This window comes from Monodelphis domestica, chromosome 1 (genome assembly GCF_027887165.1).
Source record: "Monodelphis domestica isolate mMonDom1 chromosome 1, mMonDom1.pri, whole genome shotgun sequence".
NCBI classification, from domain to species: domain Eukaryota; kingdom Metazoa; phylum Chordata; class Mammalia; order Didelphimorphia; family Didelphidae; genus Monodelphis; species Monodelphis domestica.
This window is the reverse complement of record NC_077227.1, coordinates 601818814-601843141: the sequence shown is the minus strand read 5'-3', so window position 1 is coordinate 601843141 and position 24328 is coordinate 601818814. Positions and strand designations below refer to the sequence as shown.

General features: G+C 37.2%; 1 protein-coding gene across 2 annotated transcripts in view; it reads right to left on the bottom strand.

Moving 5' to 3' along the window:
- Positions 1-24328, bottom strand: part of ACOXL (acyl-CoA oxidase like) — a 627156-nt gene that overhangs the window by 115511 nt on the left and 487317 nt on the right. For both annotated transcript variants that reach the window (XM_056813765.1, XM_056813764.1), the window contains one exon: positions 4838-4925. In XM_056813765.1, coding sequence (XP_056669743.1) covers positions 4838-4925 — 88 coding nt within the window. The remainder of the gene's footprint in view (positions 1-4837; positions 4926-24328) is intronic.

Below are 24328 nucleotides of genomic sequence, written 5' to 3'. Positions count from 1 at the left end.
TCTTATATGTATGATCTGTGTCTTCTTTTACCACGTGAGGAAGGTGGAAATAGATATTGTATGAGAACAGTGGTATTATGTATATTAGATGATTTATCATCTGTAGGAGAGGGGAGGGGAAGGAGAAGGAGAGAATTTGGATCACAAAACTGTCAGAAAACAGTTGATTAAAAATTGTTTCTATACCTGATTGAAAAAAATTTAACTAAAAAAATAGAAAAAATAATAGCTAATACACTGTGCTAAACACTTCAAAATTATTCTCTCATTTGACCTTGGCAACAATCCTCAGTGGTAGGTTCTATTTTTCTCTATTTTACAGATAAAGAAACTAAGGCTTAGAGCTCTTACTTTTATTCTCAGGCCTGGCATTTTATCTGTAAAATAGAGAAAAATAGAACCTACCACTGAGGATTGTTGCCAAGGTCAAATGAGAGAATAATTTTGAAGTGTTTAGCACAGTGTATTAGCTATTATTTTTTCTATTTTTTTAGTTAAATTTTTTTTTCAATCAGCCTCCTGTTTTAAGCCTTCAGCCTTCAGCCTCCCTGTTTTAAGGCATGCAAATGCTTTAAATGTATTCATTTAGAATTGGAGGAATTCCATATGAACTGGAATGGCCTCCAGGAATTGATACAGAGAGAAAGGAGAAGAACCAGGAGAACAATGTACTGATACACTGTGGTACTATCTAATGTAATGGACTTCTCCATTAGTGGCAATGCAGTGATCCTGAACAACCTGGAGGGATCTATGAGAAAGAAGACTATCCACATTCAGAGGAAAAACTGTGGGAGCAGAAACACAGAAGAAAAACAACTGCTTGATTACTTGGTTAGATGGGGATACAATTGAGAATAGACTCTAAACAATCACCCTAGTGCAAACATCAATAATATGGAAATAGGTCTTGATCAATTACACATGTAAAATCCATTGGAATTGAATGTTGGTTACAGAAGGGTGTGGGAGAAGGGGAGGGAAATAACATGAATCATATAACCATGGAAAATTTTCCTTAATTAATCAATTAAATAAAATTTTCCAAATTAAAAAAATGTGTTCATTTATTTGATCTTCAAAATAGCATCGAGAGATAGGGACTACTATTACCCATCCCTCTTTTTTTTTTATTCAGATAAACAAATTAAGGCTTAGTGAGATTAATTGACTCAGCTATGATCATGTAGCTAATGTGTCAAGGATTAGAGTCAAATTCAGGTCCTTTTGATCTGAAGCCCAATACTCATTCCCCTTTTATCATGTTGCCCCTTATATAAATTCTCCTTTATATTTTTCAGTTCTCTCAAAGTCTGTAAGATTTATGCATTAGAAAGGAGAAAGCACCTATCTTAGTCCCTAATAAAGTAACAAAGAATTTATGCATTCTCATAAAAAACAACATGTAATTATAATTAGAATGTATAACAGTGACAACTGATTTGCCCTGGGTCAAACAATGAGCATATGTCAGATATGTTATGTTATCCCCCAACACATTCTAGCCCCATCCTAGCAAACATCATATACACTTTGCAAGAGCAACAGAGTGTGAAGATAGAGAATGAAAGAACCAGGATGTGTGGGAGTGGGGCATGGAGAGATGGATGTTAAACCATAGGGAACCAATGCACCCCTGATGATCCATGCTTCTGGCTCCCATGAAGGGGTGCAGGTTTCCCTTCTGGATTAACTAAGAATAGAAGCACTCAAATGGATTTGGATCAGGCTTCCATCTATTTTACAGCATGTAAAATGCAAGCAGAACCTGCATAAGTTTAGCTGAGGTCATGGCATTTGCTTTTCCAAAGCTGGTATGTTATCACAACACACATAGGGTGGTGAAGACTGTGTCCCAGAGAAGATAAATGCCAAACCTAGAGACCAAGTCTGGGTGCATCTTCTATAAAGAATAGCACTATTAGCAAAAGGAGGGGAAAAAATAAACTGGGAAAATGCTGACAAAGTGAAAAATACTGGAAAAAATGGCTATGGTTGAAAATGTTGGGATAATTCTTTAATAATAAATGTGATTGAATTTTTAATAACAAGAGAACAAATTTTGGTTCGGAACCAGTATTCTCCAGGGAGCTTAGAAATTAATTCTCTGATGGGCAGAAGTTGTCACTGTTATGCATTCTAATTATAATTACATGTTGTTTTTAATGAGGATACCCTAAATTCTTTGTTACTTTATTAGGGACTAAGATAGGGGCTTTCTCCTTTCTAAGGTATAAATCTTATAGGCTTTGAGAGAACTGAAAAACATAAAGGAGAATTGTATAAGAGGCAGCATGGTGAAGGGGAATGAGTATTGGGCTTCGAATCAGAAGGACCTGACTTTGAATCTAATCCCTAACACTTATTAGCTTCATGATCATAGGTGAGTTAATTGATCTCACTGAGCCTAGTATTTTTTTTATCTGAAAAGAAAAAAAAAAGAGGGATGGGTAATCATAGTCCCTATCTCTCAATGCTATTTTGAAGAGCAAATAAATGAATGCATTGAAAGTATTTGCATGTTTTAAAGCAGGGAGGCTGAAGACACAGTATAGAAGGTGCCAGGCCTGGAGTCAGGAAGATTCAACTTTCTGAGTTCAAATCTGGCTTCAAACATTTACTACTGTGTGACCCTGAGCAGATCACTTAACCTTGTTTGCCCGAGCTTCCTCATCTATAAAATGAACTAGAGAAGGAAACAGCTCTCCAGTATCTTTGCCAAGTAAACACCAAATAGGGTCATTTAGAGTCAGACACAAGTGAAAATGCCCACAAATGCCTTAAAATACTAGATAAATAGTAGATGCATTTATTCATGAAAATAATCATTCATTTGTTTAATGATCTAATTTTCTAATATAGCATAGTAGGGGAAAAAACTGATTTTAGTCAGGGAGCTTGAGTTTGAATCTTGGCTTTGTTATTTATGGGTTAACTTGAGCAGGCACTTAAATTCTTTATATCCTTACCTAGCAAGTAAAATGATTGTATCGGATGATCTTTTAGCTTCCTTTTGGTTCTAGAAATTTTCAATTCTAGTATATGCAAATCTCTAGAATTTTCTAAGGATGTATATTTTTAATATTCCTCTCCTTAAGGTTCTGGTGACTAGTTAACATTTCATGTCAGATTATATTACTAATGAGATTGACAGATTCTCAGATCCCTTTGGTCCATGATGATGCTGGAGATTTTCCTCAATCTTAACTTTTCCCTTTTCCTTTCCCTTCATTGTATTCTCTCTTCATTGGGGGCTTTGATCACTGAAGTCAGACTATCTACTTGTATTTCTCATCCAAATTCCTTTGGGGGTCTCTTCAGGACGCTTTTCTTCCTAGTTTGAATTTAACAGCTGCTTGCACAAATTCATCAATGTCTACTGGGAATTCTTCATTTGATTGTTACACATGCTCTGAGCATTCCTATCTTAAAAAAAATTACCATGATTAACCCTTTTTTCCATTTTGAGTACATTTCTAGGATCCTTAAATGCTATAATGGCATTGATTCTAGTTTTTCTGTAGTTACCTGATAGATTTCTTCCACTTGACTTTTAGCCTAATACTTCTTAGATAAATTTCCTGAAGGCATTTAATCATTTTTGTTGCTGTTGTTAGCCAAGTAGAATGGCCTGGAATCTGTTTTGATTTTATATGTGCTTTGGCAACATCAAACACTTGGCATTTCCTCATGCTTAATCATTTTAAGGCTTTCGGAGGCTGAAATCACTCTATTTTGGGCTCACTCTCTTTTCCTCTTATATGGGGAGAATAAGGTTTTAAATGTCCAGAAACCTCAGGTAATAGAACTAAGTTTTTCTTCTCTCCTGGCTCCTGGATGTTGGCTTCTTCTTTAAAACTTTGCCTATCATGTTTCTGGCGATGACATAGACACCTGAGATTCTTTAACATTTCTGTTTAATGACAACCACATTTCTAAGTATTTAACAGGTCTCCACGCAGAGACCATTTAGTTGGCTAAAAATGGCCAAAAGAGATGTGATGTCAACTGGAAATTTCTAACCAATAGGTATTACAGAAATCTCTCCCGAGTAAATACTGACAATATATTGGCCTTTTCATTTAATCTTCTCTGCCCCAATCCCCATTAAGGTTGTCATCATCAATTTTTACTCAATAGTCCTGAAGTTAAACAATCAATCTGATAGCGATCTACTGCCTTCTTCCTTTTCCTCCACAGCTCTTACTTCGGTTCATATTCTGTGATGTTAGACTTTTTTTTCCCCCTTTGGTGCTCTTTTAGGCTGAAATGAATGTTGTTTAAAGTGCTGAACAAGTTACCTACTAACCTAAGGATTAGGCTTAAGCTGTTAGTTCTGGTACTTAAAATTCTTCAGGCAATGACCCTATTAAAACAATCTCACTTTATCTGTACATATGCCCTTGAATTTATTTATTGGCCAATGACAGTCTTCTTGTGATGTGATTTGGGCTCAGAGCCCTGTGGCTCTTTTCCAACTGGCTCCCATTTGGTGGAATGTTCTATTGTTTCAAGTTCTGTCAAGTGAGCTGTTCAGTGTGCTCTTCATGCTGGCTTTGACGAGCTTCATTTTGTTAGCTGTTCCTGCTGAATATCAGTTTATTTAGCACACAAAGTCCCAAGACCTAACTTCAGTAAGTGATTCAGGGGCCTCAAAGTCAACATTTTAGACTCTCCAAGAGGTTTGCCAAGTCTGACTGAAATGCTTCAATCCTGGACCGGGACACTTGTATTTGGAAACCACTCATGTCTCTAATGGGGAAAGCCATGTTACTCAAATAACCTTCAGGATCATCATGTCATTCACAGATTATAAATTCAATAAACACCAACTGACCTCTGTGTATGTGCGCCAGGGACAAGGAAGCAACATGATGAAGACATGAATTCCAGGCACTGAAAATGTCCTCCTTCTTGGTCATTACCTGTCAAATTGACAGAAGGAAAATGGCTCCTTAAATAGTTGAGAATTTTTTTTTCTTAAACTATTGCTACTATCAGAATGATATATGCAGATAGGGTTGAACTAACTGGCTTAGATAAGTGTAGACAGAGAACCCCCTAATTCTCAATATAATTAGGCAGCATAGTCCATAAACAGCTGGACTTGGAGCCAGGAAGATCTGAATTCAGATTCAGACTCATGCATTTCCTTAGCTGTGTGGCCCTGAACAAATCACTTAACCTCCTTCTGCCTCAGTGTCCTCATCTGTAAAATAGGTATAATAATAGCACCTACCTTCTAGGGTTGTCATGAGGATAAAATAAGATAGTTATTTATCATTTTGTTAACCTTAAAGCTTTGTATAAATGCTAGCTTTAGTTGTAGTAGTAGTACTAGTAATTACACGTTATCCTAGTAAACAATAACAATTTCCTTCTGCTACCTGAGTTCTTGGGAGCACCTGTTAGTGGTTGAATTAATTAACTTTAGACTAGTTTCACTTGTATGTCAATTGTTAGTTGCCAGACTGTCCAAATTCAGGAACTGACAAACTGTCATCCAGCTCTTCTGCACAAAGTGCCCTCCTAACCATGTGGACCAAAGTTTCCAGGCATCATCCATTTAAAAAATATTGACCCACTGCCAGCCTTCTAGACAAGGCACCATAATGACCGGGGCAGCAAAAAGGTGGAAATATGAGTAGAATAGATAAATCCAAAAGATACATAAATAGAGGGAGATACAAAACCACAAACATTACAATCACTAGTTTTAGCCAAATTACCCTCTGAAGTTGCTGGCTGAACTTTAAATCAGGCAGATGGTCACCAGACTTGAGAGCAGAAGAGTTAAGTTCAGAGTTTCTGACTTTGTACCTTATGACTTCCTATGACTATCTCAGCAACTTAGCACTAGATTTATGTTGTTCAATTATCTCTCAGTTGTGTCCAACTCTGCATGACCCCGTTTGGCATTTTAGGGACAATTGGGGACAATTGCCATTTCCTTCTCCAGCTCACTTTATAGATGAGGAAACTGAGGCAGACAGGGTTAAATGACTTGCCCAGGGTCACACAGCTGGTGTCTCAGGTCAGATTTGAATTCAGGAAGATGCATCTTCCTGACTTCAAGCCCAGTCCACTCTCCATTGTGCTACCTAGCCACCTCAGGTTCAGATATTCAATTCAAGTTGAAGAGTCTTCCACAAATGAAGCAGCATGCTTGTCCTTAGAGATACAAATGCAAAAATGAAGAAGTTCCTGCCTGCAGGAAGCTTACAGTTTATTAGGGATATACAAATAGTTGGCTTGCATCATAGTTTCTTCTTTAAGAGGAAGGGAGTTGAAAGTGAATGGGCATGTAAGCATTGCTTAGTCTTGGTATTCTACCTTGCTCCATGCTTTTCACTGTAAAGGTTGTAAGAATTAAAGAGAATACCTGTTTTCATGTATTTTTCTTATTTCTGTAGAAGGCCTAATGCAACAGCTTTATAAAAGCCTCTTGGAGACGTGTCTTTGTGCTTTGATGAAATACAGGACCGTGTTTAAGCCTCCAGTGTATGATAATTTAGCATTACTACCTAAGATGGCAGGAATAGTTTTGAGGACAATGTCACTGTTTCCCTACAAGTCACCGTCTACCCATCACTCTGTATATCAAAGTAGAGGGCGCAGATTATCTCTGTCATTGCTGCCTGGATTAATAGGGTTCATTGTGTCACCAATTAAAACTAAAAAAGAAAGGTAGAGAGAAGTTGGCCACTTAGGGAATAGACCTGAAAAACACATTGGCAGAAGAGAGTGATCTATGGTTGTCTACCAATGCTTTTTGAGTTTAGACCTTGACATCCCCATCACATTCTGAATATAAAACTGGGAAATTCAAGCTTGTGGTCAATTAGAAGTGTGTCACCTGAGAATATGATTTCCTAATTTTTTGCTGCCAAATGGGAGGGAAGAGGGCAAGAATAGGAAGAGAATAATATATATATATATTATATACATTTGTATATTATAATATATATATATATGAGAGACAGGAATAAAAAAACTGTTTAAATTTTCCCAAATAAAAACCAGAAGACTTTTATATTGTTTGCAAAATGAGCTTTTACTGGACTGACCATGAGAAAATTAGCATCAGGAGAATTGCCTAGGGAATGCAGAACTCTGCCCAGGGAAGGGGCTTCAGATGGGGAAAATTCTTCAGAGGTCAATAACATACTGAAAGCTCACTGACTCCATCCCAAGAAAAAATACAAGGGGAAAAAAATGTTCCAATTAAGGGCAATGGCCTCATAAAGGCCTGCCAGTCGTTTTCTAAGTGCTTTTCCTTATATGTTAACATCAATATTCTTTAGGACCCCACTCAAGTTGATTCAATATAACCTCATCAGGGTTGGCAATCATCCATGTGTGGTCATGAAAGTAGTCATTACTCAGTGCTAGGGAAGGGAAAGAAAGGCTTGGCTCTTATGCTAGGTTTATGCTTGGCTAAGATGATCCCCATTGCAAAGGGAGGCTACTGATAGAGAAATTGGACTGTCCTTTGAGTTCAGCTGTGTCTACAGGCAGCAAACAGATGGATCACGGCAAGGTCAATCCATGCATTTTGGTCTTGACAACTGGTGTGGATTGCCACATGATTGATTTGGCTCTGATAACCAATGCCAATTGGAAAGTGGAGCAAAGTGAATGGATCATCATGACTACTGTCTGATTTCATTCCACAGAAGCTCACTATAGAATGTACTGTTAGTTGAAATCTTATTACAATTAAGGGAATAAATATGTGAGACTATCAAAGTAGTTAAGTATACATGGATATATGATTGTGAAAACATCCAATGTTTAGGAAAGGAGAACAAAAAATTTTTAAATATGTAGGCAGACCTCACTAAACAATAAACACTTCAATGAATGTATAATGTCATCAGTGTGGGTTCTCTCTCTCCACTCACATAGATGACAATTTATTTACACCATTATTTTATGTCACCACCCTTGCACAAGTTACTATTGCTCATATGATACAACCTACTCATCTTTATCACACATCGTTTCATTGCTCAGTAGGTCATCTGCAACTGGAATTCATTTGAAATTATGATGTTCCATGATTTGCAACCATAACTTAGAAAATGATGGTTGTTGGACTTTTATGGCAGCAAATGGCTTGAGATCAACCAAAAGAACTGCCCAGTTTTCTAGTTAAATTCAGCCTAATATCCTTCTTTCAATTTTTGGCCTTGTCATTTATTCATCTATTGCACATGCCTATGATGTAGTTGTTGATGGACTAATTCCATGAGTTGTTTGCCCAACCTCATGTCATAGTCTTGGCAATATTTATTCTTCATCTCCTTTATTTTTCCTATGTGTGTGACTAGGTCGATTTCTTTTGGATGATCAGAGATCTCATGGAGAAGACCTTGTAATATTCTAGAATTTGGTATAACAAAAACAAAATAGTTCATAGAATCCATCAGTTGGGAATTTGTTTTCTTGTACTTTTTACCAAATTCCAAAATGAATGTGAAAAGAGTCCTAAATGCTTTGTTCAAGAGAGAATCTTTGATTAAGCCTATATCATTCTGTTGGCTACCTTGCTTGATATTGATATTCAGTGGATCATTGAACCAAAGTGATCTCAGTGATCATATCTCTCATGGAATCTTACATGTTGGTGGTGGTTGCTTTTAAACTCTTACCTTCTGCCTTATAATCTATTCTAAGTATCAGTCCCAAGGTAGGGGAGTGGTAAGGGCTAGGTAATTGGAGTTAAATGTCCTGTACCTCACAGCTAGGAAGTGTATGAGGCCAAATTTGAACCCAGGCCCTCCTATCTCCAGACCTGGTTGGACCTCTATCCATTGATCCACTTATCTGCCCCAGAATTTTGCATGGTTTTAGCACGCGCATGGACTTTATTTGAGGAGAGTCCATACATATTTTGTTCTACTGAGTCAAGTTCTCTTTGTTTAACTGACAAATAATAGGCACAAGTAGGATCTTCCATTCTTCATACTTGTAAGTAAAAATGTAGTCTGCTATACAAAGTTGTTTATAAAAGCTTTGTTTCTTAGATTTCCATATAGATGTGCACATAGAGTATTCTCATAAAGATTTATAGAAATAAAAATAGTAAGCATAAAGGCTAAAAGTTGCTGATATCTTCTTTTGGTAATAATATGTATTTGTGATTTTTTACATTACTTTTAAATCTTCCTCATTTGGAGATGTCATGAATATTGATCCATGAATAGCATTAAGATTTGTGTTTTTTTAATAAATTAAATTTTTTAGTTTAAAAATATTTTAATTAAATTTTTAAAGAATATTTTCCCATAATTACATGATTCATGTTCTCTCCCTCTCCTCTTCCCTCCTCCCTCCAGGAGCTGACAAGCAATCCACTGGTTTATGCATGTTTTATTACTCAAAACCTATTTCCATATTCATATTTTATAATAGAATAATCTTTTAAAACCACAACCCCAAATCATATGCCCATATAACCTAGTGGTAAGTCATATTTTTGCTTTCTATTTGCATAGTTCTTTCTCTAGATGTGGATAGCATTCTTTTTCATGAATTCCACAGGATTGTTCTTGATCATTGCATTGCTATTAGTAGTGGAATCTATTATGTTTGATCATTACACAATGATTCACTCTCTGTGTACAAGGTTCTCCTGGTGCTGCTCATTTCACTCTGCATCAGTTCATAGAGTCTTTCCAGTTCATATAGGAATCAAGCAGTTCATCATTCCTTATATCACAATAGTATTCCATCACCATCATATACCACAATTTGTTCAGTTATTCTCCAATTTTCCCTAATTTTCCAATTTTTTGCTACCACAAAAAAAGCGCAACTATAAATATTTTTGTACAAACATTTTTTCTATCTCTTTGGGGTACAAACCCAGTAGTGATATAGCTGGATCAAAATCCAGTAGTGGTATAGCATTAAGATTTGTGACCACCAGGTTACAGTTTTTAGATACATAATTGTTCTGGTCTGTCAATTGTCATTTATATCTTAAATGTTATTGCTGCTACCTTTCATTATTCATCAGGTACTAAAAAGATAGAATCCAAATGCAGTAATTTCCTTTTCATTGCTGATGAGGCCAGGTCACTCTAGAATGTCAGCATACCTGTTCTGTTTCATGTTTATTCTTTGTCTTCATTCTAGTTTCTCCTATAAATGTTATCTGATAGGTTTGGTTTAACAATATCATGCCAAGATCTTGGTAGACCCATTTTTCCCCATACTATTTTTTATTGCTTTGTGATACTGCTTATTTTTTCTGCCCTCTCCTACTTTATGATGTTTTGTATATGAGTGTGTACTCTAACTGGTATTGCCACTGGATGCCACTTATTTATTCTCAACAAGATCGAATGTTTGGTGACTGATGACGTTTCTGGGCTTTTAGAAGACTTGTGTTGTACTGTTTTTTATATCAGCTAGACTTTTTGATGAAGTAGTCATTGTGTTCACTTTTGTCTACTTTCCAGTTTTGGAATTGACAGCTTATTTAAGCAAGTGGGGTTAAAATCACTCTAATCCCACACATTTGATTGTCATATCCTTTTTAAATCTAATTTGGTATTAATTTTGACCTTCGCTTTAATAACCAGTCCCTGACCTGACTGCACAGAGGAAGTAGATTCTGAAATGACTAGAATCCTGGTAACAGTTAATGTCTGTCTGCTAAAATACAATTGTCTCCCTTATCCATGAGTTTGCTTTCCACAGTTTCAGTTCCCCTTGGTGCTGATGGGTGGAGTGAGATAGTCTCCTCTCTCTGCACAAGAGGCCTGACTAGCAGAAAGTGTGCCACTTGAAGTTAAAAAAATTTTTTTTGAGTGGGGGTGGGAATGGGGGAAACTGAGAAGTGCCAAGCTAAGGGGCAAGAGTAGGGAGAGAGAGAGCACAGTATTGTAAAGTGAATAAAGGTATTAAAAGTTAAATCGAGAATTGTCTATAAAGGGTTGGGTACTATCCATAGTTCTAGGAATCCACCAGAAGTTTTGGAACATATGCCCTACATATAAAGGGGGGATTGTAATATACTACTGCATAATAACATACAATGTGCTTTATTATTGTAATTTTTTAATACTTACCTTCTGTCTTAGAATCGATAAAAGTATTGGTTCTAAGGCAGAAGTGTGGTAAGGGGTTAAGTAATTTGTGCAGGGGCACACAGCTAGAAAATGTCTGAGGCTAGATTTGAACCAGAACTTCCTGTCTCCAGGCCTTGCTCTCTATCCTCCTAGTCACCTAGCTGCCCCTAATGTACTTCATTATTTCTGCATTTAATGTTGTTAATGTCTTACTGTGTTTAATTTATCAATTAAACTTTATTATACATATGTCTGTACAAGAAAATCACTTTGTACATGGGTCAGCATATTTGCAGGTTCAGCCATTCATGGTAAATCTTAGAACATATCCCCTGTGGATACAGGGCCCTAATATAGTGTCATTTTCAACTTTTGTGTAATATTGTTTGATGTTTTCTCATCCATCATCTCCCTGCTCTTTTCTTCAAGACATTATTTACAGTAGACAGCTGTGATGCTTTTACGTATCTTTTTAAATATATATTTTTTCCAGATTACATAGAGATACAATTTTAATAATCACTTTCTGAGACTTTGCAATCCATGTTCACTCCTTCCTTCCCACATCTTCCCCCTCCCTCATAGGGCAGGTAATGTGATATAGGTTGTACACGTGTTATCATGTTCTGTCAGGTTATGAAAGAAGACAAGTATCACTTATACTAGAGAAAAATTAATGAAGGAAATAAAGTGAAGAATGACATGCTTTTAGACACTATCAGTTCCTTCTATGGCTGTGGAGAGTCTTTTTCATCATGAGTTTCTTGGAATTGTCTTGGATCTCGGCATTGCTGATAAGCCATTCACAGTTGATCATCGTACATTATTGCTGTGACATGCTTTTACACATGAGGCCTTGGGCCTTTCATTTCTCTTAATCCCAAATTATATTTCCAATATAGTTTTGGCTGCTTTCCTCTGTGCTTGCCTTCATATGGAAGTCACTAACAATCAGGGAATCTAGTTGAGTTTTATATAGATTTTCTCTACCCATTCATTCTTTTCAAAGATACTGGCTAGTAAGTTTGCAATTATTCTTCATAGTGATCATGTTGTTCTGGATGAAAGTGAGCACTGCCACGTGTTCCATGAATTCTTGTGTTTGTGTGTGCAATGAAGCCTCAATTCCATCCCACTCCCCAAAGCCATTTTGCTACTTTGTGGTAATGCCTTTGTGTCTTCTGGTTTTTCATATAGTGAGAACAGGTATGTTTTGGCTTCTCTTCAGTGGACTCACTTGTTCATTAGGAGAACATTAAACCTTTTAAGTATAACAAAATGCTGCCTGTAGTCAGTCAAAGAAGCTATGATTCTTAGCCCTCTCTGGGACCATTTCTGATACTTTGCTCCCCTCCTTAGTGAAGTAGGAGGGGAGCAAAGAAGCCAAAAGCTGTTTTACATATTATCCGTTTCATGAATTGCCCTGGCCCCAAAGGGCTATCTCCTCTGAAAGCGTTCAGTGATGAGTCTCTGCACTTGGTTAGAGTAGCTTCAGTCTGTCCCAGGAACCATTCTTGAAACATTCTATCTTGGTGGAATCTAGTCAGGCTTTCACATCGTGGGAGGAGTTCCCAAGAGCCCAGGGTGGGTTCTACCATCCAGTGCAGGTCATAGTCATCGTCATACATTCTGAGCTGGAAGGACTGGATCTGAGGGGCCATCAAGCCGAATTGCCTCATCTTTCAGAAGAGAAAACAGGCTTAGAAGAGTTGAGTGGCTTTTTCTACAGACAGGTAGCCAGAAGGCTAACCCAAACCATCTCATTCTAAATCTAACAGTCTTTCCTCTATGCCACGATAAGTCTCTGGCATTGGAATGGGACTTTTTTTCTCTTACAATATATATCATGGAGCCCAATTTTTTGTAAACTGATTTGCATTTGAAATTTGTTAAAGTTTTTACAGTCGTAATGTGCTTTATTGAAATGATCTCATTTGACCCTGCAGATGCTTCTGAAGTAAATAGCACATGCATTACTATCTGCAATACCACCTTTAGACTCAGGCAAATGGGACCCCTGGCCTCAACATTGGGTCTAAGGGGATGTTGTCCTTTTATTTTTTTTTAATACCCTTACTCTTATCTTAGAATTGATGCTATGGATTCTAAGGCAAAAGAGCTATAAGGCCATTGAGGTTTAGTGACTTGCCCAGGGGCACACAGCTAGGAAGTGTCTGAGGTCAAATTTGAATCCAGGGCCCCTCAACTCTATGCCTATCTACTGATTCACCTATCTGTCCATCTGCCCCAAATGTGCTTTGCAGAACTCCATTCACCATAGGCACACAAAAGTTATGATGATAAAACTGACATGCATAGAATAAAACAAAATAATTATGAATGATATGCAAAAACAAGAACTATTGCCTTATTTGTATGGAATATAAGGTATGGGATATGGGAATATTTCAATGCATTTAAGTTAAACCAGTCAGTTGTCTTGGTTTAGATGAAGTAGTTCCAGATTCCAATAGCCCCAGATCCTCTTTTGGTGAAGGGTCCAGGAAAATGTTTCACATTTGCACAAACTGTTCTGCTTGCCTACATTTTCATCAAATTGTTTAAGTACTCATAGCTTTAACTGTTATGGATTATTTGAAAGTACAGTGTATACTGTTGACTAAATACAATGTCACAGATGATAAATTTAATAACAGAAATGTGTGCTAACATGCACAATGATGTGGGCTCAGAAAACTGCATGCATTGTTACAAAATCCTATTTATAAGAGAAATGTGGCATGCTCACTGATGTTATTCCTTCCTCCAGGGAGGCACAGTTGAAAGTTCTAGTGTGGTTAACCTTAACAATAATATTCCACTTTTATGAACTAATTTTATAATTATGAAATAATTACTAAAACAGTTTTGCTAGATTTAAAGATTTTCTCTTGCCGTCATATGTACATCTCAGGTTTACAACATGAAAATATATTACATTGAAGTTATTAATATTTATATATTGGTATTTGTAGCCTGTTTTCTACATTCTGAGTGGCTAATGGCTTTTGACATCCTGTATTTGCTTCTTAGAATTTCTAATATGTCCCACATTGGCTGCTTAAAAATTCTGGATGATTTAGATTAGTTCATAATAATTCACAACATTACCATTATTTCTTCAAATTTATTTTGAGATTATATTATAATCATTAATGATGTAATTGTAATGAACTTAAATTTTAAAATTTTCTCATTTAAAGAAGGGGCAGATCAACAGATTCCATCAAATTGCATGTGCACACTCGTTCATCATATTATATAGAATAGTGTCTCTGTTATATAACATTAAATTAGAGGCTGGATAGTTTGTAGACAAACTGGAATATTTTAATTTTCTACTTTTCACATTTGGGTTTATTTAAATAGTTGTAAATATTAGTTCAAAAATGAAGGTATGCAATTTTAATATTAAAATATATATTTTCAATAAAAGAAACTAGTTCTACTTGATTTCATTTTCTTAAATTATAATTTTGATTTATCCTATATATATTTAATATATTCTCTATATAGAATTTTGATGTATTCTGTATATTTAATGTAAAATGATTGCTATTTAATTTTTTAAAAAACCCTTCCATCCTGGAATCAATACTGTGCATTGGTTCCAAGGCAGAAGAGTGGTAAGGGCTAGGCAATGGGGATTAAGTGACTTGCCCAGGGTAACACAGCTAGGAAATGTCTGAGGTCAGATTTGAACTCAGGATTTCCCATCTCTGGGCCTCACTCTCAACCCACTGAGCCACCTAGTTGCCCCCCAATTGCTATTTAATTTTGAGAAAGATATACTTGTTTCTGAGGTTTCAAAAAAACAGGGCACTATAAAGTGTCAAGATTATAAATATTCCATTTTCTGTTTGTATTGTACTGTCAATACAATAGGTGATGTTTTAAAAATTATTTAAACTTCAATGTAAAATGCAACAAAAATCATCCTTAAAATTACCTATATCATGAAAATTAATATCATCAAGGGTCTTCCATGAAAGGTCTTTTTAAAAATACGAAATCATGCTAAAAAAAGTTCCTGATTGGTGATAAAGTTTTTATTTGTTATGCTTCTTTCTTGAACACACAGTGTTGCATAAAAAAGGAAGGGAGCAAAATTTTCAGTTTTTCTTGGAATAGTTATACTTGGGGAGTGATAGTGGATTGTTAGATTCTAATTTTTGTATATCAGCTATTTAATGGTTTTGAAAACACTTTAAGAAAATAAAGTTAGAGATATTTGTGACAGGCTGAGAGACTGAGTAGCGTAGAAGTGACATGAGTTTTCATGAATACTTTTGCAAATAGCAGGAAGAATGGGTTGAGGGATTCACTTTTTAACCATTGGTGTTTGACCATACTGCATAAAATTATAACACAAGTAATTTAATGAACAATAGTAATCCAAATATAGACAATCTCTTCAGTTCTTTACAGCTTATTCTAAATCATAATATTTATGAAAAGGTGCTTATTGAGAGCAAATTATTCTATATCATTGATAAATTAATATATCTTACATGGACCCATGAATTTTAGATTTCATTTTTTTAAACCCTTACCTTCCATCTTAGAATTGATATTAAGTATAGATTCAAAGGCAGAAGAGTAATAAGGGCCAGGCAATTGTAGCTAAGTGACTTGCCCAAGGTCACACAGCTAGGAAGTGTCTGAGGTCAAATTTGAACACAAGTCGTCCCAATTCTAGACCTGGCTTTCTATCTCCTGAACTGCTCCTATGATTAATTTTTAATCAACTCCAGAAAAATTGCCTGGGGTCATGCAGATCCTTTAGGTGACCCTGATTATCCCCATTTCACAGATAAAGAAAACAAAACTCAGAGTGGTTAATGATAGTCTATCTCCCACCTCTTTGCCTCAGCTCAGGCCACCCTTCTTGCCTGAATTTATTCCTTCAACATTTTTGCTTTTTAGAATCCCTAATTTTTATTAAGGTTCAGTTCAAATGCTTAGCTGAAATGTAGCACATTTAGCCTTTTCTAATACCTCCACCATCTAAGACTTTGATGGCAAACATTTTAGAGACTGAGTGCCTAAAGTGCACCTTCACACTGCATGTGAGCCTCCCCACCTTACCAGAGACAGGGGAGAAAGGCAGTGCTCCCACTGGGCTGCTGGGCAGAGGGGCGGGGCATGGGAGAGATGTCCTCCGGAGGAGTGGAAAGGGGGAAGGGAGCAGCCCCCTCCAGCATGCATGCCATAGTTCACCAACAGGGATCTAGAGCTTACTACAGTCCTATTACCTTGTATTTCTGTAGTCCCTAGTAGTGATTTCTTGGAGGAACATCTAGTATTTGGGAAAGAATTGGATTAAGTTCTCATGCTGGGGGGGAAGCTATCTGTCTAGCTCTAGCTAGCTGATGGCTCTGATTTTATTGGGGCCTATTCTCACTCCTGGGAGCTACATATTTCCTTTGTGTATACTTCTGTGTATACTTCTTTGTGTACACATTGCCTCTCTCGATGGGATGTAAGCTTCTGAGTACAGAGATGGTTTCATTTTTGTTTCTGTGTGCCCATCACATAGCAAAGTGCCTAGACTAGATTAGGTACATTATAAAAAATAACATTTCATATAATAAAATAATAATTCATAATAATGGAAGTTTTTTGGATCAGTGAATTGCATCGCCTGGAGTTGAAGCCAAAGTTTCAGATTTGAAATCCAATACTCTTTCTCTAATACCATACAATATTTATTGTAAAGGGTAGGAAATAATTGCCTTGCCTTTTTGCAAATCCAGAGGAGTTAGGCTAGAGGTTTCTAGCCAGTGAAATTGGGGCAGATCTGCCAGTGGAATCCCTCTTTATAGTGATAGCCTTCTTATGATGGAACTTAAACCACCTTTAGGGAATTGTTTTTTTCTTCCCCACTCCACCCCTCACCTCCATGCTTAGGACAAATCCCAGAGAAACAGAGATATATAATAAATTGTTCCATGTTTGCAAATGATTCCTCCTGGCCACCTAGGGATAGCCAATGAAAACACTATGGTCTGATGGAAAGTACACTAGACTTGGAATTAAATTCAATAAATACCTATTATGTGGCTATTAAGGACAAGACACAGTGCTAGGTGTTGAAGATACAGACAAAGATGACAAAGTCCACGACCTTGTAGAATTTATATTCTGTTGGGGCAAAGGGAATACAACTCAAGAGTGTAGGATCATTGATACGAGTTAAGAGGGACCTCAGGGGCTGTCTAGAGGAAACTGAGGTCCAAGGAATGGTATGGGATGTATTTTAGATGACACAGGCAGAGAGTGGTAAAGGCAAAATTTGAATTGAAGAAAGACATACACAGATAAGCAAACCAGCAGATATAAGTAGCAAAGGCAACGCGATTTTAGGGAAGAGTGAGAATGAACAATTCAGGTAATACAAAAGGTCTCATGTAAGAAGTGGTAACTGAACTGATTCTTGAAGGAATTTAGATATTCAGAAGTGGAGCTATGGAGAAAGTACATGTAAGCTATGGGGAACAATAATGGCCCCATCCAAAAGTACAAAGGCATGAGAAGATGGAATGTTGGTAAGATTAACCACAAGAGGGCCAGTTTTTCTGGAATACAGTTTGTGAGGTGGAGTAAAGTGAATGAAATCAGGAAAGATAAGCTGTAGCCAGGTGGTTCTGGACTTTAAATGACTACCAGAGGAGACTATTTTATTCCAAAGGCAATAGGGAGCCATTGTAGTTTCTTGAACAGAGAAATGCCATAATCTTTTTCCTGGACCAGTTAATGACTAGAGAGACTGGGTACAGGGAAGTCAATTAATTAGGAAGTCTGGATTGAATTCTCAGCTTTTATATTTAATTCTGGGATGTCAGGAAAATCATTTTAATGCTCAGATCATCAGTTTCCACATCTGTAAACCAGGGGAAATAAACTTCCCATGCTTTAGGAAGAGAAGCTTTGAGAACCTTAAAACACTATTTAAGGATGATTTATTGTTAATTATCTGTTTTTCAGTTCCCTTCTTTCAAGACCTCTCAGCTATAACTGACACACTTGATCATTCCCTTTTGGTTAAAACTCTGTTCAATAAACCTTGTTACCCTGGGTTCTCTGCATCCTCTTGTGCTCCCAATGATTTCTTAGTTCCCTTTGATGCCTCTTTCCATAGCCTACCAATCATTAGCATTCTACAGTATTCATCTCCTTTCATTTTCATTCCATTCATTCATGTCATTTCTACTATTATTGTTTTCTTGTCACTTTTTCATTAACTCATTGAGGTCTTCTTGACAAAGATAGTGGAGTGGTTTGTCATTTCCTCCTCCAGCTCATTTTACAGATGAGGAAAATGGAACAAATAAGGTTAAATGACTTACCCAGGGTCACATGATTGGCAAATGTCTGAGGTCAAATTTGAACTAGGGTCTTCCTGACTACTGGCCCAGCACTCTGTCCATGAAATCATCTTGCTGTACCTATTACTGGATGCAGACAATTCCTACACCTTCATTTAGTCCTCTCTTGTACTCCCTAGTCTTGCCTCCAACTGTCTATGTGACTATCCACTAGGATATTACATTAATGCCTAGAAAATAACATTAAAGGTCGAGTTCAGTGAGTTTCCAAAAATTTGCTCTTTCTGCATTTCCTCTTCCTATGAGACTATCAGATTCCTAGTTCCCAGAGCTTTCGTATTTGGTCTAAGTGTCTACTCCGCTTTCCTTTAACTCTGTATGCAGTTTATCACCAAGGATCCTGCCAGTTCTTTCACTATCATATGTCTTGAATCTGCTTTTCCTTTTAATTTCATTTCCAAAATCATCATGCTTACTCAGGCTCTAATTAGCCCTCACTTTGCCTCTTATCTTGGCTTCCTATTTAGTTTCCATTTCTCCCTAATCTAATCTATCCTTCAAGAACCTTGCAAAATAATTTCCTTCAGTATATTTTCATGATATGATTTGCTTAGGACCTTGCTCAAAATGATTACTGTAACTCAGAGGAAATGGCTATATGACTGTTTAAAAAGACAACTGTCAATGTGTTTGACAGTGTTGAGAAGAGCAAAGGTTTGACTCCTTTAAGAAGCCCTTTCACTTAGATAAAGATCTTTAGCAGAGAAATTGGGAGAGAGGTAGAGGAAGAGTGGGAACAGGTTAGGAGGGCAGGTCATGAAGGGTTTAAGTGCCAAACTGAGGATTTTATATTTAATACTAGAGGCTGGAAGAAGACATTGGAGTTCACTAAATCGAAAGTTGGCATAATCTCATCTCGCCAAGATGGAAATGATCCATTATCTCTTAATAACAGCTGTAGAAGCTAAAATAGGAGCAGAATCAGTGCTATGAAGAACACTGCTATTTCTAGGATTCCTGGGCTCAATGTCTTGGAGTGTCTTCACTGGGGTTAAAAGGGAACTTTTGATCGAGGGATAGCACATGCCACTTCTTATTTCCCCCTCATATCACTCCCAACATGAACCTCTTGGAGTACATGTTTGGGCAAATCAAGCTGCTCTTCTTATCTTTTTTTGAGAAAGGGGTGTGATAGGGGACTAGGGCCTATTTCTACTTTCTAATGTATAACATCTGGACTCCAAAGGTACTATTTCTACTTTCACTGATGGAGAAAATATTTTATAATAGAAAACCTTTAGAGACCTTTTCTATTTTGGTCTCCCAATTGTGCTCTTTTGAATTTCATCTTTAAATACTCTTAAGATGATTTTCGTTCTTTTACCAAGCTTTCTGTAGATTTAATTTGCCTTCTGTTATTTTCCTCTCTTTTGTGAGGCAGCACTTCATAATCTTGTCATCCTCAGTAAGAGTTTACAAATGACTTTATTTTTTAAATCAGTATTGCCCTTGGCCACTATATTTCTCTTTCTGGTAAGCAGATCAAGGACTGGCTGAATAATGTGGTTTCTGGGTTCTTTGGGTCTTCTTGTTAGAGTAATTTTCATCAGCTAAACTTCCTTAAGAAATGATAATTATCTGTTCTTTTATCCATTTCCCACTTTAGGACACATTATCAGTTTGTCTAAGTAATTCAGGTTATAGTTGCCACAATTGGACACCTATTTCCCTATATTTTAATTCTTTCTTTTCATTTGATTTTCTTCCTCAAAACCAAACTGAAATCCCAAGGCTTTCTCTGATTTTATTCCCTCAAGGAGCTCACATTCTATAGGAGAATATTATGGTTCTCCTCTTCCCAAGCAAGGAGTGAATAAACTTAAATACTATAAGTTTTAAGTATATAGTAATATTAATATGAGGTACATTAAATAAGGCCATTTTGATATGGGCAAAGTGATGTCTTCTTATCTGATCTTTCTCTAGAAAGTGGGTCTCCTTGCTGACTTATTCCTTATATCCTACCCTTTTGGCCTTGCATACTCCCTAAATACAGATTAGGCTGGCTCTCTCTTTTTGGTATATGAGCTGACAAGTACCTCTCTGCATAACCTCAGCCTAGTTCTGACCTCAGGTGCTTCCTAGCTGTGTGATCCTGGGTAAGTCACTTAACTCCCCATTACCTAGCCCTGCAGTTCTGCTTTTAAAAACAAGATACAGTTTTTAAAATTTTCAATAAAAAAGAATGATAGCCCTAAAGTTATTTAATCATTTTACTCCTGACAAACTCAGGCTGTTGGCTCCAATCTCCTCCCTCACCTTTCCTATAGGGAAGCAGCACCTTCCTAGAATCCCAGCTTACAGTGTTAATATTCGAATATTTTTACATGTAAAGACATGTACCCAGGTACCCACAGCAAGAAAGGGGCCATTTCATCATAGGGCTGAACACAGACTCCCAAAGATCATGAGAATGAAAAATAGCTGGACTTCCTTCCCTTTTTTGAATGAAAAGACTACTGATTTATATGAATAAATGCTTTTTGGAAAGAATTGTGACTATCAGCTTATAGGGAGAGAAAGCTAGCTGTGATCAATTAATCTTGGCCAAGAAGAAAGGCACTCATCTCACATTCCTATAGCATTCTGTAGCTCAGAGAGCTAGAAAGAGAGAAATAGACAGACATAGATAGACAGAGCATTTATTAAGTGCTTACAGAATACTTTCTTCATGACAATCCTATTAGGAAGGGAGGGTAAGGGCAAGTATTATTATCCTATTTTTATTAGATGAGGGAAAGTAAGCCCAGAAAGCTTTGAGGACCTCTAAGAGAGCCTCTGACATTGCTAAAGGGCTTCAGTGACTCACCCCAAATCACCTAGCGGACAAGTGATAGAACAAAGACTTTGACTCAGGTATTCTGATTCCAAACCCAGGGCTCTTTCTGTTGTATCAGGGGCCTCTGGTTACTGATGACCGACTGTCTCTCCCTGTCACTGCACACTCAGTTTCATGCTTCAGTGTATCTGGTTACATGATACAGAACATTGGCCAAAGCATCAGGTTTCCTCTCTGCTCCTGCCAATGACCGAGCCATATACTTATCTCCTTCTAGACAGGCAAGAAAAAGCCAAGTACTTTGAATAATGGGATGTTTAGATAGGGTAGAACTTATTCTTGATACTGCCTGGCAAAGTTGCCATGTGCTTGTGAACCCAAGTCCTTGTCAGGGACTGAAAAACCATGATCTTGGCCAGAGGCAAAGTATGATGCAAACAGTCAGGCAATCCAATTCTAATTAAGGCTTTAATATTTTATATTAGTTTTCTCTTTTATTGTTTTCATATGTGAGGCAATCTGGAAAGGTAGAACAAATTACCCACCAATCAACCTCGTGCCTGGGATCCAATTTTCCTTGAAAAGACTCCTTCGTCCAGATTAACAACAGTCTTGATTGTTTCTATCAAGGACAGGACTTCTTGCTATTCATGTGACTAATTCAAAACCCATGTCGCCAAGTAATAGATCACTTAGAGATGAATAACATGGAGCCACCTCAAAGGGTTAGGGTTAGAGAAATCCTGGTAACCTTGGGAAGGTGTGGCTATGCCATGCAGGTAGAAGCAAGTGGATGGCATACATTACAATATCCCTGAGAACTCGGACTATGCAATTTCAGCAGGCAAAAGCAACTGTATCTTGCTGGGGGGTGGGGGAGGAGAAGAGATAGTATAGAACAAGCTATGGTCAAAGCAATAATCCAGAGTTGGGAAACCACCATGCCAAGGCCATAAGTGATCAGTGGGAAACCATGGTAACCTAGGTCATTAACAAGATTGTCAAACAAATTGGGGATTTTGGGGGAGGGAGAAGCCCTGAGTGCCATTCATCAAAGTATCCTTGCCCAGAGTAGGCACTTAAATATTGGAATGAACTGAGAAACAAGAGATGAAGTGCTGGTGTCCAGACTACAACCCTTGATTCATCTACCATTTGAGTCGTTCAGTCAAGATAGCCTCGTGATCCTTCTTTAATGTAGGAAGCCTAGTCTTTTGCGTCAGTTCTGCTTTCCTAAAAAGGTGGGACTTATATATTAGTACTACAATAGTTTGCAAGGACAGTGAAAGAAAAGGGACATGGCAGCTTTGTGGAATTGGCTACACATCACAAATACAACAACCAAGAAGTCAGGAGAGTCTAGCAACCTACTTCAGGCAGCAAAACTTGATCTTGCCAAGGAGGAGACACATGGCAACTAAGAACAACACTAGTTTAGAATATGAACTTATTTGTAAAAATAAATTATAGAAGAAGGTAGGGAGCACTATGAGCAGGATCACTTAGGAAGTCAATAAAGAAAGTCAAATAAAGGGAAAACTTGACATATGAGCTAAATAAGCCTACATTTAGAGACAACCAGGAGGACACGTGAATAAATAGAACAGGTGAGTCAGAATTTCTGTGCAAAACTATTTTTATTTACAATGATAGTCAGAACATTCCATTTTCCCTTTAATGTGTCTTACTCTGATATACTATGTGAAGAAATAGAAATTGTACTAATGGAAAATCTAGGAAAAATAGAGAGTTGAATGAATGCATGAAAACATATTTATTAAGCACTTACTATGTGCCAGGCATTGGGTTAAGCTCTTGGAGTATGCATATAAGCAAAGTAGTGAATCTCTGTCCTAAAGGAACTTATATTCTAGCTGATAACACATATAGGAATGGTGGCCAAGGAAAAGTGTTTTGGAGAGAATGATGATAGTAATAATAAGTCCATTGAATGAGTAGGTGTCACCAGGAATGGCTATGTTGATCTGATTACAGTGCTCAGACCTAAAGGTGGAAAGTGGAGGGGGTGATTAAGGGGATGCAAATGGAAGAATGACCTGTAGGTGTCCAGAGAGAAAAATTTGGTAGAATAAACTAAGATCAGGCAAGAAAAGGTAAAATTCCTACCAAAAAGAATCCAGGATTACAGGGGTGAGCACTTTAGTATTAGATGGAGGTAGAATAGGCCAAAAAGTGGTGTGGCAGCTTGAGATTAGGGGCAGCTAGGTGGCACAGTGGTAGAGTACTAGACCTGGAGTCAGGAAGACTCCTCTTCCTGAGCTCAAATCTAGCCTTAGGCACTAACTAGCTGTGGGATCCTGGGCAATTCACTTAACCCTATATGCCTCAGTTTCTTCACCTGTAAAATGAGTTGAAGAAGGAAAAGGCAAACCACCCCAGTATCTTTACCAAAAAACTCCACACAAGGTCACAAAGAATTGGAAACAACTGAACAAAAAGAACAATAACATCTTGAGATCAGGCAAGATAAGGTAAAATGCTCTCCCATCAGAGCCCAAAGTTACAGAGGACAAGACTAGAGACAAGAGGGGAAAACTGATGGGAGTAATACAAGGTTGAAAGTCAAGGGACACATTTTCAAGATAACCTAAAAGAGAAGATACTCAATGATTAGAAAAATCATAGACAGAGTGAAAATCACCACCAAAAAAGTGGCTACAAAAACACTGTCAACAAAAAAGTCCACTTTCTCATTTCTGTAAAACTTCTATGAGAACAATTTACAGATGGGTTGAGGGTTTACTTGAAGAAAATTTGAAACTACAAAGAGACAGTTTTCACCAAAGACTTCATAGAGCACATCATTACTTCACTGTCCAACAACTGACAGAAAAGTATAGGATATACTTGTAGAATAATAGAATAATCCTGATGTGATGCTTGTTTTTTGAGCAAGTTACCACAGGAGGCACCCTCTCCTGCCCTCGGAGACCCAGGCAAACTGGCTACCAACATGATAGCTCCCAGCCAGATGTGAAGATGATATAAGATTCCTTGGTTGATGTAATAATTTCATTCAGTAATGCCCTAATGATCAATCTCCAGTGAGATATAAAGCA